The sequence below is a fragment of the Lonchura striata genome, chromosome 1 (assembly GCF_046129695.1).
Source record: "Lonchura striata isolate bLonStr1 chromosome 1, bLonStr1.mat, whole genome shotgun sequence".
In the NCBI taxonomy this organism is placed as follows: domain Eukaryota; kingdom Metazoa; phylum Chordata; class Aves; order Passeriformes; family Estrildidae; genus Lonchura; species Lonchura striata.
In genome coordinates this window covers 74,705,211-74,723,520 of record NC_134603.1, presented here as the reverse complement: position 1 = coordinate 74,723,520, position 18,310 = coordinate 74,705,211, and the positions used below count along the sequence as shown (strand labels likewise).

Sequence of the window (18,310 nt, the reverse complement as noted above, 5' to 3'; positions counted from 1 at the left end):
TCGTAGGGGAGGTGCTCCGGTCCTCTTACCAACTTGGCGGCCTTCCTCGGGACGTGCTCCAGCCGCGCTTGGCTGTGGCACATATACGCGAGGAGCAGATAAAGGACAAGTCTCACTGGCAACACCTTCCGGTGGGCTTCACCTTCCCAAATCTACACCGCAGCTTTGCTGCCCAGCTTTCCCCCGGCAGGGAACGGGAATACTCCCGCCGGTCTCTCCTGCAGCATCCGGGCAAAACTCCCGTCAGAGCCAGCAGCCCCGGGCCCGCCGCTCCCGGCACCTTCCCCCGCTCCGCCGCCAGGCACCGCCCCCGCGGCACCTGCGAGGAGGCAGTGAGGGGTAATGGGAAAGCGCCGGCTCCGCCCCGGGACCGCCTCCGGCCCCGGCCCCAGCCGCGGCTCTGCCCGGCGGAGCCGCAGCCCGGCGGCCGCACCGAGCTATGGCGAGCGCGGCGCTGCTCGCGCAGCCCCGGGAAGCGGAGGCCCCGCAGGAGCGAGGCGCGGCGGCGCCCGGGGAGACGGAGCCGACGGAGGCGTCAGGCGGGGCCGGGGCGGCAGCGGTGCTGGGAGAGACGGGGCTGGCCGTGGGCTGCTGCATCGCGGCGGCGCTTAGCTGGGAGCGGCCCCTCTGCAGCCTGGGCGGCTTCGTCTGCGCCAACCTGCTCTTCTGGTGAGCCAGCCGGCCCGGGCCGGGGTCGGGGCCGCCCCCCGGGCTGGGAGAGCCCCCGCCCAGCCCGCGGCGACCCGTCCGCAGCGGGCGTCTCCTGCCCCCCGCCCCGCGCTCCCCTCGGCCCCGGGAGCAGCGTTTGCCCCCTGCTCTGGCGGGGAGATGGCCCGCGCCCCCAGCGAAGGAAGGTCCTGCTCTTCTTCGCTTCACCTGCGCCGCGGCATTCCCTGCCCCCAAGCCGCTGCCCCGGGTCTGGCCATGGCTCTCGCGCTGATTGCATCCCCTTGGTCGGGTTCTTTCACCCTCGCTTTCTGCCCCAGCCTCGCACACATGCACCTTCTGCTCCCATATCCCACAGCCTGATGCGTGATGATGATGATTATGAGGAGTCTCATATGGAAGCTGACCAGGGCGGCTGCAGGATGCCCCGCTGTGAACTCGCGTTTGTCACAGCCGTGAAGAGCGCGGGCCCGCATTTCTGTGCAGAGTTTTGAAACTTACTGAAATCAGGTCCTGAGCCCGTCGACTGTGCTGTGCTGATGCCCTGGTCCAGTACTTTAGAGTTCATTTTGGGTATATGTGCTTTTCCAAATTGGTGGCCTACTTAGTGAAGTCTTTGTGAAGTGGGAACAGCCGGAATGTTACTACAGTGCACCAGTCCTCTTTTTGGACTAAGCTTTTTGTAGTCGGAGACAGTTTAGTTGAATAAACCCCAGAGATTAACATAGGGATGTGTTCATTGTTGTGTTTGTCATGTGTCTTGTTAATTTCTGTAAGAAAAAAGTTGTATATGCGAAACTTCAGGGCTTTCCTGTGATCCTAGGTTTTGCCAGTGCCTATGTTTTTTTGCTTTGTGATCTACAGTATTGTTGTATGCCTGCTTAATCATGTAGAACAATTTATAAGTTAGTGCACTACTGCAGAGGCTCTTACAACTGAATATTGTTTCCTTTCCTGTGGCTAGAAATGCCTCCTTTCCTCTTAAGCAAGTAAGAGGTAAACAAGCAGTGCAGTGAATTAACAGCAAACTCCTCTTGGTTCTCTATAACCCTAACAGTGTGATGTTTAAACATGAGATCCAAGTCATAGAAAGAAGACTTTCTGGAACTTTGTACTGCACAAGAAAATTTCAGCAAATATTTTCAAAATCATTTTATCCTCTTTGATTCCAGGAGCAGAGTGTGCATAATGTTTAATTTAGGTTGACCTTTATTATCTGTCTTGCTCTTAGGTATCCATGGTAAATCCTTTCATTGAGGAAGTTACATGGTTTTGCTCTCATTTTCTACATTCTTCAGAGGTCACCTGTTCTTTCAGCCATTTGGAAGAGTCATAATGCTTATATTTCTTTTCAGTGTGGCTCTGATAAAATTTTCAGGGACAACTTCTAGCAGAATACATTTCCATGTCTCAAGGAATAGCTTCTGGGCAACCCATTTGCTGTTTTTTTTCCAGATTTGACCCAAGCAAGGTATAAAATGCATGCATTATTCAATGCCTGTAAGAAGTCTCCTTTGGTAGTCTTACTGGCAATTTGTTATGGTGACCAGTATTTGAAGTTATTTTATCAAAAGTCATAGCTCACTCTACTTTGTTACTTTCAAGATGAGTCGAAGCAGCAAAGGTCAGGGCACAGACTTTTCATTTTAATTTGGTGGTGTTGTACCTCAAAAGGAAGCTCACTATTCTACTGCCAGGGAGTTTTGAGAGGTGTAGATTAACAAGGAAATGTGGAGAAGCAGAAATGATGAACAGTAAACTTCTGTGGTTTGAGAACATAAGGAAAGATCTCATTAACAAATCTATGAAATCTGACACTTTGAAAATTAAACATTAAAATTTAAATCTAAGATCATCTTTTCCTGCTTTGGTGTTGGGATTGTCAAGATTTCCAGTGTAGTGTTTGCTGCTTCTCATTTTCTTGTTTGAGATCCAGCTGCTCAGCCTGGTTTGTGATGACTCAGTCACAACTGCTTCGGGACTAGGAACAAGTGTCCACCCCTGCAGCTTGTGAAGTCTCTCCTGACAGGGCTTTGTCCTGGCTGGAGCCAGGTAGAAGGGACATTTCCTAGCTGCTGATTCATGTGCCTTTTCTTTCTTTGTCGTGTGCCTACAAGTATCCATGCCCCATAGGGGGACTCCCAGTGCATGTGGTTTCTAATCGGGCTATCTCAGTGTTCAGAACTCTGCATTGTTGGATGGGAGACTTCTCCCACTGTAGCAACAACAGCATTGGTGGAAGAAGGAGAAAGGGGAGGTGAGGTTTAATTTTACAGTTTTCTGAATTTTGGAAAAGCAACACCAGGTCCTTCCTCCCATCCATTTAATTTTGTTGGGACTATTTTCCTTACGGGTAGTTTAGTATTTATATGTTTACCCATCAAAGTGTGTAAACTTGCAGTAGGAGCTGCTGAGAATGAACTGTTTCTCTGGTGTCACAGGATTTTATTTTATTTTTTTAATATATTCCATTGTAGCCTCTTTTGTGTTAAAAAAATCTCTTAGCCATTGTACTGTATGTAAATGTATTTTTGACAGTTACTACTAAAATATTGTTCTTGTAAGTACAAGAAATTTACTAACTTAATTTCATTCTGACTTCCTTGATTTTCTTTAATATTACTGACAAATTATTGTGGACTCTTTAACAAGAGACTAGTAAAAGTAGACACAAGTCTGGCTACTGAAAAAGCATTTTTCAGTTACCACCTCCATTATTTTTTCACTGTGAACAGCTTTAAGCCTCTTGCCCCAAATGAACCTGACCAAAAATCTTTGTAATGAACAAGGGTTAAATATATATATTATTTTGCACCTAACCATCTGAAATATGATTTAGATTCTTGTGCTGTGTATAATTTGCAGACTGAAGTCAAAATAACAGAAAAAAACCCTGTTTTTTTTCTGTCTGTTTTACACCCATTGTACTGAAAAAGTGAGCAATTGAGCCAAGAACAGAGAGACTCTTTGCTGGTGCCAGAAGTTCATTCCAGGTGTTCTGAGTGTTAGGCTGTTGCGTGATAACTTCCAGTCTTGGGTTTAATCTTATCCAAATATTAACATTCAGTCCTAGATTTTTAAGCTAGAATTCTCTCCTAATTATTATTCTCTGTGTATATGGAATAGAGGGGATAGTGGCATCTTTTTATTCTTCCAATCTGTAATTTTAAATTTCTACAAGGTCAGAGGGACAAGTTTATTTTCAGTAGTTCTGTACTGTTCCATGTGTTTTGTAGTTTACAGATACCTATCTCAAATACATGTTTTCTATCTGCAGATAAATGTTTCAAACTAAAGTGCATTCATGTCTGCAAGGTCATCCCTGTATACACCCGTTGCATCTGTTCACCAGTTGTCCAATTTCCTGATTTCCCTAGGATTTTTTGTGAAGGGAGGCAGCAGAAAGACTAAGATGTAATAGATCTTTTCTCTTTTCCTGTCTCCTTGTGGAATGAATTTATTATTAACCCTGTTTGCTATTCTCTTCACCAGCTAAAATCCACATTTTTCTTTGAGGATTTTAATATACCTTCTGACCTCAGAATGTATATTTGCATGTTACATCTTTTTTAAACAATGTTACATGATGGTATTGTACTGACTCAACAAAGTAACTGACCAACTGTGTAAAATACAAGTATCAGTCCTTGATTTAGACAGGTGTGCAGGCCTAATTTTCCATTAAAAATTGTCTTTTGTCAATCCGTACCCATACTTTTTGTTTGTTTGTTTGGTCTCAGATCTAGTGAATATTTCCATTGTCTGAGAGAAACAATCAAGAGAGAAAACAATATTCCTTATATCTGAATTGTCTGTGTGCATTGCATCAGGTAAAGATTGTGTATTTTCCAGACAGAAAATCTAATTGCTCTTTAAATGTTAGTAACAAAATGCACATTCAGAGTTTAGCGGCTTGGTGTGTTTTGTTTTTAAGTATCCAGTTCACTTTAAGATTTGTTCTTGAAGTGTTTCTTACTTGAAATCTCTGCTTGGCAATGATTAGTGTATACCATGAAGAGATCTCAAAGTACTTTTCATTCATTAATTTATTCTCTCAATATAAGAAAGCAGCACTAAGATGAGCATTTCTTTCATGTATTTGCACAGAACTTGTAAATGCTACCACTACTATACCTCACTTGTCTATAAATTAAGATTTTTGCCCAGTGTGCATGCACAATGTATGCTTGCATTTTTATTCTTTGTTACAAGAAGAAAGACATGCAGCAGCCCAGTTTTATGTACTTGTGGACTGTGATTTTGTTCACTGTCAGCACTGACTGTGGCTATCGCTGCAAATGTAGTCTAGGAGACCTACTCAGACATTCTTGCTGACAAAATGTCAAATTCACCAAGAATTGGAATAAAAGAAATCTTTGAAATCAAAACATAAAATACATGAAAATTGAGTTGGAGTCAGGCAGGGTATTGGTATTCTGAGGCCAGTTTGTAATATGCTGGTCTTCAAATCACTTAATTAAATTTATAATATCTTCCAAGTCAGGAGAACATATATGGATTTTTCATTATAGCACCCAGATGTTAAATATGGTTTTGGATGTGGGAAATTTTGGTCTTTGGCTGTCTTTGTTACAGGAAATCTTAGAGCTACATTCATAGTTGTTTTAGGATTACTTTCCCGAAATCCAAAGTACCGGGATAGTGTGCAAGTGAATACTCCTGCCTTAAATTCTAGTAAGAGCTTATGTCTCTGATCACTCAAGTAGGAATAGTAGAGTAGGTTAAGTATTGACATTATTATTTTGTAATGATCATACTTTCATTATTAGAAAATAGAAAAAAAATTCTGGCATAGACGTGCCATTTACGTGAATGGGGTTCTTATATGATTGCTAGTTTGTTTCTTCTAGTCAGATAGTCTTTAACTTTTTTAATTTGCTGCCTTTTGCTAAGTCTTTGTAACTTGGAATTTATTTTATTCCACATAGCTATAGTACAGCAAATTGCTGATATTTCTTTAAGCATAAACAAATGTTTATGGTTTGTTGTTTTTTGCTTCCTAGAAGGTGGTATTCCAAAATACTTTTCTTCAAGTAAAGCTAAAATTCCAACTTCAGTACAAGTTGTGATATAATTTTAGAGTCTTCTTGTTTTTACCCAAGCAGTTATAGGCTTATGTTCACTTTTCCAATACAAATTATGAAAACTTTTGAAGTTTTCATACTTTTGGCTGAGAGATTAGTTTACAGGAATGAAAATTGACATTGTTTAAGAGCCAGACAGTGTTACATAAAAACCTGGACAGTTGACAGCATTTTTCAACCAATAAGATGAAATCAGGATCAGTCAGAAAAGAAATCAAGTGGGATAATTGAAGGAAAAGCAGGCATTACTGAAAAATGTGGGATCAAATCTAGGATGAGAACATTATGGAAGATGGAAATCCAGAACAAAGGAGAACATAAATTAATTGCAGCATGGCTTGTGTTTATTCTGTCTTGCTGAATTGTGCATGTGCTGTGTCTAAAGCAGTTGTTTTAAGAGAGAAATTATAATTTCTTCAATTATTGCTTCAAAATAATGAGACCTTTCAAATACTAAGTAGAATTTTGAGAACAATGGATGTTTTAGGGGGATATGCTATGTTCCATGGTAGATATTACAGGACTAATGAGAGCATTAAAGAAAAGGAGATTTAGGGCAGCATGGTAGAGGTGCTACTGCTCAAACTGCTGCTACTGTATGAGAAAATGGGATTAAGATTTCTTCTGTACTTTGCTAGAGCACAGGTTAATTAAGGTCATCTGGGCATTTGTCTGCAAAAGCAAAGCAAGCAAGGTTATTTGATGTTATATGTTTAAATCAAAATGATTTTAACTTCCATGGAAATATCATCCCCTCTTTTCACTGGTGTAAAAGTAGAATTTGATGTCATGGTAGGCTCAGAAGGTATGTAGTTTAGGTCTTTTAAACTTTCTCCTTCCCAATTGTTTATTATGTGTCTGTCTGAATGCAACAGGTTGCAGTAAATCTGATCCAAACACACAAATATTGAAACATGATTCTAACTGCTGCATTCCTCAAGAAGTTTTCTTGCAAACAGTGTGAGATAATTTTGCAATGTGAAGTTATTAACTTTATCCTATATCCCAGACTACCAATATACTTCCAAATGTACCAGTTTAAAAGCACATTTATCTTTGGTGATTAAATGCAAAGCATTGGAACCATTTTTCCAGTGTTTCTTTCTGAGGGACTTATGCAATTTTTTGTTTTATTTAGATTTATTTTTAAGGTTAAGAGGTAGTTTCTTGAGTTGGAGTGGAGAAAATACACAACTTTAATTCCCATCCTATATGTTAAGTTAGCATTGTCCAGCTGTCTTTGCTTTTGCCCTGAAACCTGTGCACAGACCTTCCAGAGGACAACCTCTTCTACAGATGACTGTCAAAGTAACAGTAATTTAAATTTCTGTGAGTCTGTTTCTTAGGACAAGAGGTTTATTTATTATTCAAAAATTTCTGAATTCCAGTAAGTTTTAGAAGGTTTTCTAAAGAAAAACTGATTTGGTCTGTGCTTCCTGGCTAAATAAATATGATCCTAATATTTTCAATGAAACCTGACAAATGGGCTCTTTGAATAAAAGGTTGATGGCTGAGTTTTCTTTGTCTTAACAAAGAATGAATTTTAAAAAATGATCTAAGTTTTAGAATAATAAGCATGCCCTTTCTGCTTGAGGGTTATTTTTTAAAATTATTTGTTTATTTATACGTACCTAGTGATAGAATTTTTAGATTTTTGGGTGCTATCCAATGGAACGCTCTTTGCTTGCTGGCACATAGGTTACAAATCAACTGCTTTTCAGTGCTTCATTTTACTCTGTTTGAAATATCTCAAATACCTAAGTCTTTCTCTTTTTTAGAGAAAAACTTGAAGTGAAAAATAGTGCTTCTTTCTAATTTATGTCTTTATGGAAGGTTTTTCTCCACTAAATTAGACATGATCTAAAACATTTTTAATGTACATGTTTTTAAGAAGCGTTTTATTACATTTCACAGGTTTTCAGCTAAACAGATATACAGCTTTCTAAGTTCAAAATCCCAGGTACCCAGAGTGCTAGTGTACATATTTTAAATTTTAATTAACATTACATGTGGAGTAAATGCTTCTGAAATTATTTTATTCAACAAATTATGCCTTTTGGATGGGTGGGGAGTTTTTTTAGACTGAATTTAAACCTTTGTTCCTTTTAAAATTTTTGACAGAACATATACAAATGTGGTTTTTTACATGTAATTCCCTCTCTTCAATTTGGAATCTTCTGTATCAGCTTTTGTGCATTTCTCAGACATGCAAGCTAAATATCATATAAATATAATGATAGTGTACAAAATTCTATTCTATAAAGAGATTCTGCCAAAAAAGTGTATGTAACTTACTCTGACTACACATTTTGTATAGGAATTGGGAAGGGATTTTTGCATTATAGTTCTTGACCAGGTGTCTTGGTTTTGGCTGGGATGGAATAATTTTTCTTCCTGATACAGTGTTGCTGTGCTATATTTTGGATTCAGTATGAGAAAAAAGTGGGTAAGAAACTGATATTTCAGTTGTTGCTGATCAGTGTTTACCCTAAGTCAAGGGCTTTCCAGTTTTCCGTGCTCTGCCAGCAAGCAGGTGCACAAGAAGCCAGGAAGGAGCACAGCTGGAATAGTTGACCTGAGCTGGCCAAAGGATATCCCAAACCACAGTGTGGCATGCCCAGTACACAACCTGGAAGGAGCAGGCCAGGAGCTGCCCATCACTGTTCAGGTTCGGCTGAGCACCAGTCAGTGGGTGATGAGCAGTAGTACCATGCATCACTGGTCTTTCTTAGATTATCACATTTCATTTTATTATTCTTGTTACTCTTATTAACTTTATTTCTATTATTAAAGTGTTCTTAAGCCCTGGCTTTTACTTCTTTCCATTTTCCTTCCCATCTCACCAGGGCAGGAGAAAAGTGAGCAACCTTAATTGTCAGCTAGTGTTATACCACAACACCAAGATGTACTAAAGAAACAATTGGAGAAATGCTGGATTATTGACTTCTGACTTCCCGTGTTTTGAATACTCAAAAGTTTGGATTTCTGTATTTGTAGATAAAGCATTTGATATTTACAGGGTCTTAGTATGAAAATCGTTTCTATAGAAGAGCAATTCACATAAAAGTTGTATACTTAATGGACATAAAAAGCTGCTTTGGGATGGTTTTTCAGTTAGGAGAGTTTAAGCATTAAATTACCTGTAAATAAAATAGTGTTGAATATATATTTTTCCTTCCTCAGTCACAGGAGGGCAAACAAGATGATTGAGCCTCTGATCAGTAAGGGCACAAGCTTTCTGATACTACCTTTACCATGTATTTCAAAAATGTTCAGGCAGTATACGTCATGCTGTAATTAGAAGAAAACAAGTCCTTTTCCCCTTCCCCAGAGCTCCTGCTTGAGACAGTAATCAGAATTTATTGCAACCAGACAAGTATTGATTGCTCCAGCAGTAAGTGTGGAAGAATGGTCTATATTCACCTCCAAGCAGGAAACAGTTACCACCAGGAAACAGTTACTACATCTTTTCCTTACCCAAATACCTTTGCTGTAGATGTTTGTCTGAAACAGTGTTAGGTGGTCCCCGGTGAGAGCAAAGTACATGTAGCTTTGAAATTAGTAGTTCAGTATTCTCAAAATTAAATAGAAATATTTCCTCTCCACAGGGGAGAGCCATTCTCTATGTGGTTTATGTCATAGGCCATGCTTACTTATCAGTGTCTGATGGAAGAAGACCAGTTCTATGGAAAGCTCTGGTTGAAAAGTGTCAGTAGATTTTCACCTAAATATTTTATGAGGAAACAGTTATATACAAACCTGCACTCTTTAGAACTTCATGGAATTGCTCTGAAGAGTTTGGCCTCTGGTTTTAAGATGTAAATATGCGTTTGTAGAACATAGAACTGAAGTTCACAAGTCACTCATGCAGCCAATAAATGTGTCATAAAAGCTGATGGTGAAGCAAAGGTCCATGCTCACTTTTGTGTTATTGACAGCTTTCATTTATTTATATGATTATCTCTGGATTTCATCTAGGGATAGATGGCTATTAAAAATGTACCTGCTAAGGCTTTCCAGAAATAACTAGTACTGGCTGCTGATAGTCTTAAGTAATTTAATTTTTGATTATATGTTTTCTTATGTTTTGTGTTTATGAAGTGCAACTCATTCATAGCTCTAGAATGTGTTGTAAAAACCCCAAAACTTTAACAGCTGAAATGAAATAATCAAATTCATTTATTAACATTTGAAACAATTTAGTAGGTCTGTACCTTCTCTGTATCTCTTGATACAATTTAAAACAGCTTTTGTCATGCCCTGTAAGTTTTGTCATGTTTACTGACTGCAATATTGTATGATATTGTTAATGGTCAAAATTTCTTATCTGGCTCATGACACTTGAATAACTTTGTATAATCCGGTTTGTGCAGTTCATTGTCCCACTTGCTCTGGAGCAATTCTGGTGTGTTGTGAGATACCTGCTTTTTGATACAACAAATTGACAGTATTGACATATGACCATCCCATACTTTAAAGAACTGGAAAAATAACAAGAAGGAGAAGGTACCTTAGGCTGCTTCTCTGTGTTTAGGTTCACCATCATGCAGTTGAAGAATTTCAACTTTTAATTGTGGAAGTTATCAAGTTTTGATTCTTCTGCAGTTTAGAAACATTTCAGAGCAGCTGCAATATAACCAGGCCCAGAAACAGAAATTTTTGTGCCTTTAAGGTCAGCATCTTACCAAAAAATATTTGCCAATCACTTCTAATAGCCTAGTCACAGAATGAAAATACCATTCAGGTTGGTAGGGGCTTCCTGAGGTCTATAGAGTGGCTTGCAGCTCAGAATAAGATCAAGTACTTAATTCAAAAGAGATTGCTCAAGGTTTTGTCTTCACAGCCATCAAGGTTGGAAATTCCACAACCTTTGTGGACAACCACTGCTTAATTATCCATTGATATTGCTCCTATTTCATTTTACAAAAATGTTTTCACAGTCTTCCACAGTGGAGTTGAGTGGCAGGCTGGCTCCATCACACTTATATTCTTCCTACATAGAAGAACATAGGATAGAAGGACAGTTGGAGGTCAGCTAGACTGGCTTGCTCAGTTGAGCTCCATTTGGAGCATATTGCTCAGGTTCTCACACAGCTAAGCTTTTGAAAGTCCTACTCCATAGTGGTCTGCCATCTGCTTAGCACCTCCTTTAGCTTTTTCACTTGAGTGCTCTGGACCAGGGAACATCCCTCACAGTGAGGCCACTGTTCCTTCTTGCAGCCCCAAAGCCAGGTGGCCGTATCCCACCCCTGGGGCTGTGTCTGAGTGAAGGCCTTTCCTGTGCAGGGAGTGCCTGGTCCAGTCAGTGGTAGGGACTGAGTCCTGGGCACCTCATGGCTGGGGTTTTTTTCAGTCCTGCACTGCCTACAGCAGAATTTCTTGTCCCTTTGTTGTGCAAGCTGTCCTGTTAACTGCTTGAAGTAGTTATCTGGAATTCTGTACATTCATTATTCTGTACATTGTTTCTTAACTCCTCCATTCCCCCCAAAAAACATTCAAAAAATACTGCAGAATTCAAGGGGGAGAACAAATCTTGGTTATGTGTCCAGTAATAATTTTACTTCAGCACCATTCGTAGAAGAAATTAAACAATTTGAATGTTAGTGTGTTTTGCTTATTGCTTAAAAAAGAAAGCATGTTCAGTAAGCTTCTCTTACATAGCATTCTTCCTACAGAAGAGTAGAAGTACAGAAGGAGTGCAGTATATGAAGATTTCATTCTGGAGCCTTTCATTTTTGTCAGATATGAGTGTGTTAGAAATACTTAAGAGTACAATCTGTTACTTTTGTTTTTTTAAAGAAGGGGCAAAAATGCCCTAACTTCTATTAATAAGCAAAAGTATCACGGTTGTTAGTCTGGTTGCTATGCATCATGTTGATAATTCCTAGAAGAATTATGACAGTGGTAGTAGCATAATAAGTGGTTTTCAGATCCCTGCATGTTGAACTGTTTGATAAGTTTATGTTTGATAGATATATACCAAAAGGGGACCTTAGGGGTCCCTTAGCAGCTGAGGGGACCTTAGCAGCTTTCCACCAGGAAGGGCTTCAAGGACACAGATCTCTGACATATGGCTCACAAATAATTTTTCTAATCTATGTTGCTCTGGCACCTGAGGGCTGACACAAGCTGGCTGAGTGAATTCACAAGGGATGGTCTTTCTTGCAAACATCACAGTCTAGATAAAGAGCTAATAATGTTAAGATATGGAAAGTTCAGTCAGAACGATTCAAAGCCCTCTAAAGAAGTTACGAGTCCTTGTTTGGTGACTACATTAGCTGCTTCAACTGGATTAGAGTTTTTTTTTCCTCAAACATTGGAGCAGGGACACTGCAGTATTGAGAAGGTGGAATGACATGACTTGGAAGCATCTTTCAGAAGGATGCTACCTTGTTAATCCTTGTTTGCTAATCCTAGTCCGCATTACACAAAGATTTTTAATACTGAATAATATTGCCAAGAAAAATAGTAGGACAATATGATGCAAAGCTGTTACAAGTTTTCATTTATTGAGCTATGATTGGGCAGTTTTGATAGAGGTTGCCTTGTAATAATTTTTCTCTACACTTCTCTGTTGGTTTTCTTGAGCTGGCTGACTTATACAAAGGTACTGATTTTATATATTTATTTTCTAGAATAATCTTACAGTTCAAATTCTCTACAGATATAAAACCCCTTTATATTTGGATAAAACCTTCAGAGTAAGCTTATGTGTTTGTATTGGAATTCATATATTGGTCTGCTCAGGGTAATTTGTATTATGAGTTTGTGTTAAATGTGAAAATTAGTGGTGTGGACATTTTTTTAAATGCAGATTTTCTTTTTGAGGTTTTCAAGGAATAGAACTGGAGCAGTTTGCTATTACAGCAGTGTGTCCTGAGCTTGTTAGAAATATTCTGAAGTCAATTTTCTTTCTGAAAAATCCAAGTGTGCTCAAAGGGTACCTCTTGGCTTCCTACAATGGCCATGTTAGCTACTATTTTCACTCCCTTTCCCTCTCTTTTTTTGCAGAAAAGCTCTGAAGCAGAAACTGGGTAGAAGCTGGGTAGCCTGTTTTCAAATCTGAGAGGTTTCTTGAAAACATCCCAGATTTGTATGATTTTGTTTCAGTTGGTATTCTCATTTGATTCAGTGCCTTGGACAGTGGTTTCTTACTGGTTTTGGCTAACCTCTACTTTTTTAAGTTAATTGCTTTTACTTTTAAAACTTAACTTGTTCACAGTTTCTATTCAGATCACTGATTTAAAGTGCTCAAACCCAGCTATTAAAATACATTAGGTTTTTTTATTTAGTTAGTTGAATTTTAATTCTTTTTACTTCATGCCCCCTTTTTTGTGAGTTAAGATATTTGTCATTAAAACAGATAGAAGAGCTAATCTCCAAACACACCAGCAGCAAAACCAGAAGTACATGAGATTATAATTCATACTTTTTGCATCTGGGTCTGTTTGACTTGACTAGACATGTTCTAAAAAAATATGTAATTAAAACCAAAATTCATGAAAGCTTGTTATGAAGACAAGTTTTCGTGTTATGCTGTTATATATATTTACCTCATCTTTGTATTTGAAAGAATGATTTGTATAAAATTTTTGTTTAGGTTCTGTAGGAAGCAAAAGAAAATTTTTAACCTTTTTTTGTACATTGTGCCAAGACAATTAGTTTTAATGAAACCATGATTAATTTAAAAGTAGTACTTTCTATTCAATAATTAAAATATTTTGTTTTCTTCATTTTCTGTCTGTGTAAATAAAAGTATGGACAAAAATCTACAAACTCAGTGTTTTATCTTTGTATCTTTAAATGCCATGCTTGGAGCTCTAAATATTTGCTTCTTATGGAAAGGTTGTGGGGAGAAACTGAACTCAGTTATTGCAATTGCTGAGTCTCTTACTTCCTATTTATTTTCAGTATTAGTAGCAGCTGTTAGTTTTTGTATGCTTCCAATGAGTTTTGAAGTATTCAACATTTATTTCACCTTGATATTCTAGGTTTGTTGCAGTGACCCCTTGGAGAGTGTATCATCTGACTTCCCTTATAATACTTGGAGTCTTAATTCTTCAGATAATGAAGGATTTGGTATTCTCAAAGGTAAAAGGTAAGCATACTGGTAGACTTCTGTGCTTAAACACCTGCACTTTGGAGCATGCTAATTCATTACTAAAGCCGGGTCAATATTATGATTATTGTAAAAGTATCAGCTAATTTTAGAGAATGATAGTAGATGGTGGTCTAGTAGGTGGTCTATTGCCATTTTCAATTAAGTTTTGCTATATTTTATAGGGAGGATATTAGGAGATTTGTTTTAGCATTTAGATGAGTGTAATTGTTAGGAGTGGACAGTCATTCTTGTTTCTTAAATGCTAGGTCTGAAAATGCATTCTTTTCTAAAATACAATGTTTTCCTAGACATTCATACTTCTTCTAATATTATTAATGTAATTTTTGGAAATTTTGGGACATCCAATATATATCAGTGAAATTTGTAAATAGATAGAGAAATTACCTATCTTAGCACAGTTGAAATAAGAAGTGAACAATATTTTTGTTTTACTTTGGATACAATTTAGTCTCCAGAGTGTGTGTGAGTCTTGTGTGAATACAACTAATTTTGAAAGGGATTTTGAGTTTGTTGGCTGGTCTGGTGTTTTGGAGTTTTTTTAGGGTTTTTTGGTTTTTTTGGGGTTTTTTTTTGTTTGTTTTTTTTTTTTTTTGTTTTTTTTTTTTTTTTTTTTTTTTTTTTTTTTGTTTTTTTTTTGTTTTTTTTGTTTTTTTCAATTCCTGTCCTGTACTTCATTACCATCTTGAAAATTTTTTTGACAAAATGCTCATCATAATTTTTTAATTTTCATTTCCATTAAGATTGGCTTTTTTTCAATATTCTTAGTTTTCCTTTTGTTTATCATTAATTCCCATGCAAAGTGTTTGAAAATCCATCTGAACAGGGTACAAAAGCAGGAAATAGATGTCAGAGAAGGATGGTATTTCTCTGTGATGTACTAACACATCTTTTCTGACTGCCAGAGCCCATTGTTCCCTGCTAAGTTACAGCAGGTATTTGCTACCTTTTCTAAAGGATGATTTACTATCATTCCATTTTCTGGCAGTCTTGGTTACCATTCTGTTTCCTACTTTAGTATTACAAACCCAGAGTCCAACTTATAAAGCTAAGCAGAATTTGATTTTTTTAAATTCTATGCTGTATAAATCACCACAAACATTGAATACCTTGCTAGCTGTAAGGCAATGATTTAGGTAAATTCACTCATATCTGTAAATAATATTTTTGTAGTGACCAAATTCAGGATGTACTACTCTCATGTTTGCATGGCTATTTAACCATTCATTTTAGAGATGAAACTAGGAAGACTTCTGTTTCTTAGCTTACAGAATAATTATTTACTGTAGTAAACCAATTTTTTCTGCTATTGTCTTTGATGCCATTGTAGATAGAGTTTAAGAAAAATCGGGCCCTCGAAGTAATACTGTAGGAGTCTTGTGGTAATGAATAGAAATCAATGAAGGGCCACTACAAGAAGGAGAAAAAAATTCTTCCCAGTGTATCACGTCTGTATAGCTGCTTCACGCTTCCAGCCAGCCACTAGATGGCAAGACTATTACAGATTCGTGAGGAATGTAGAGTGGTTGTCAGTGTGTAGAAGTAGAGGGTATGTTCATGTTAGTTATATTATCATCTTCATGACATCCTTCCATATGGAAATGTAGCCATAGAAGATAATTACTTTTTCCATTAATGATTTTAACGGTATATTAAGTTTACAGAAAGCAATTAAAGATATAAGGTGATATAGCTTTCCTGTTTGATTGATACAGAGAATTCCTTAGTAATTTTAATCCAATTCTGAATATCTTCTTTGAATAAAAAATAAAATTCTTTCTGATTTAGTGCATTTCATCTTACATTCTTACAATTGCAGGTGCGCAGCTTTGGAGAACCATCACTGGCAAGTAGGTACTTTATTTTTAATGCATGGTTATTTATTACTTTATTTTTTATAGTTGACCTAGAATTTTTTTAAAGTCTGTTTTCTTCTAATAAGTTGCTGAATTATTTTGATCTTAAAATATTTTCTAAGTTTATTAGTGTTTGTTCATGATTTTTAATAAATTATTGTTTCAGATTTAAGTTTCATTGAAGTCTATAGTAACATATCAGAATACCTCTAGAAATGCTTTTTGTTACACTGGGATTATCATGCTTTGTGTTTTATGGGAATTAGTGCTTTCTTTGAAAAGCAGAGTAATACTATGTTGGTCAAGGAGGTAACTTTTAGAACTTCTAGAACTTATACCAGTGCTGTTGACTAGAAGTAGGTATGATGGCTGGAGTTTCTCTTTAAGTCAACATAAATAATTGAGTGTTATAATTGCAAATAAATATCAGTTGATATCCATATGAATAGAAATTAATAATTTTGAAGCCTGTTGACTTGCCTGTCTTTGGCAAATGTTTATGTCATGTTACTGTAGAGTATATAATTTAATTTGTTGGCAGTTGTCCTGGTTTCAGCCAAGACAGATTTAATTTTTGCAGTAACCAGAAGGGGTGTGGCCAGGACTCAAAGGTCATGCTCTAGCACCTCTCCTTATTTTCCAGGGATGGGGGAAGGAGTCCCTTCCAGGTCAAATAATGTGGCAGCACTGTCAGGTGTGGTCGGGAGTTTACATATGGTGTGTGAATCATTCACGTCCCTCCTACACTCTGATATTGTTGCTTTTGTTGTTATTTCCCATTGCTGTTTCCCATAAATTGTTCTTATTTCAACCCATAATCTTAACCTTTTTTGTCTGCAGTTCTTCTGTCCAGCCCTTCACAGGTGAGGAGGTGATGGGGGAGTGAGAGAGCAGTTTATGGTTTGGAGTGTTTCAGTGGGAACACAGAGCTGGGGAACACCATTCCTTAAGCACAACAGCAGTATAATCAATGCCTAAATGATTGCAGGCATTTTCAGAACAAAAAGTTGCATATTTAAGGCATTATTCTTCTAGAAATACCACCGGGATTTATTATATATCTGACATAATTTGAAAGTGTATCCATTAGTACACTATTGTATTGTAGCCTGACACTGAAGAAACAGTAATGTACAATTGAAAAAGGGAAGATGCAGGGTTTTGTTCTCTGTCTAGAGACAAATATCAGTATCATAGCAATTACAGAAAGCAGTTCAGATGTGCAGCTCCTGTTCAGTTTCATACCTCTAATCTTCCACAGGTATGAAATCTCATAAGCATAAAATTGAGCTATATGGAATTGATGACAACTTAGTTTATAAACTGAGCAGAGTAAAATGCTTTTACCATAGCTAGTGCTACTTCATGTATCTGTGTGGAGCGGCAGTGCTTAAAAAATTTTTATTGAGAAGCTATTCCTGTGGCACAGTAGATTAGTGTGATTTATGTTTCATTTCTCCCTCCTGTTATTTGTCAGAGTAATTTACATAAAATTTACTGTCTTTCAGGGTTTTGAATCTAACTTTATCTGTCTGTTTACATGCAAAAAGAAGAAGGCAAGGAAAACTAAATTGCTTGTGAAGTGAAAGGAAGCATAGCTTTTTGACTGCCTTTTGTTTCCATGAAAAATAATTCTGCAGTCTGATACATTTTTCTTCTCTTACTCCCCAGTTCATCAGGTCACCAAAACAGAATAGTTGATTTTAATGGAAAAGACTATAAATAGTACTTGAAATATCTTGGATTCAGGTTTTCAGTTGTTCAGAATGCTGGACTTGATTGCTGTTCTGCGGGGACACAATGCAGAGAGTGAAAAAGAGAATTTGATGAGCTCACCATAGCTCATGCCTTTGGGTAATATAATACAAGCATTGTATGTGTCCATCTAGCGCAGCATCTGCTTTCTGAAGGGATCCAGCCAGAAAGAAACATGACCTTGGGTAATGTCCTGCAGGACAAACTTGCAAGGTTCTACTGGTGTACTTTCCCAGCAGCTTCCAGTTGGACCTTACCCCCACCCCCTTCCCAAGCTGTTCTAGGTGGACCTTCTGTGAATTTGTCTTTTTGGTTTTGTTCTTAGAAACTTCTGTTGGCAACGTCCTGTACACAGAGATCCACAGCTGAACCATGTGCTTTGTGAACAGTCTGCTGTTTGTTTACTGCTCTATAATAGTTTATAACTCTTCCTACATTTTTTTCTTGTTGGAAGAAATACTGAGCAATTATTCTCTATTAGCATTCTCCAGGAAGCTGTGACTTTTATAAACTTCTGTCTTGACCTGTTTCTTCAGTTCATAACTGCTTAATTGTTCCTAAAATAGAGGTTCTCTGAGTTTTGATGTCTTCATTGTGCTTTTCTGAATTTTTCTTCCATTTCTGTGCCCCTTTTTGTTGAAGAGACACATTACAAATAGCATTGAGGGAGATCCTTGGACTATACATTGTCCCTCTCTTCATAATAAATCCCAACATGTGATTGGTTTTTTTTTAACCTCTGCTGAGCTCTGAACAGATGTTTTCATGAATCCATGTTTCCGTGGAAAATCACTTCAAGGTAATGTCCT

At 37.8% G+C, this 18,310-nt stretch overlaps 1 protein-coding gene across 2 annotated transcripts in view; it reads left to right on the top strand.

The window, feature by feature from the left end:
• Positions 1–415: 415 nt before the first annotated feature.
• Positions 416–18,310, top strand: part of RETREG1 (reticulophagy regulator 1) — an 81,677-nt gene continuing 63,782 nt past the window's right edge. Inside the window, exons 1-3 of one of the 2 annotated variants that reach the window (XM_077785323.1) lie at positions 416–669; positions 13,763–13,869; positions 15,710–15,740. In XM_077785323.1, the coding sequence (XP_077641449.1) occupies positions 440–669; positions 13,763–13,869; positions 15,710–15,740 (368 nt within the window). In that variant the 5' untranslated portion in view covers positions 416–439. The remainder of the gene's footprint in view (positions 670–13,762; positions 13,870–15,709; positions 15,741–18,310) is intronic. The other variant, XM_031503962.2, reaches the window with a different exon arrangement.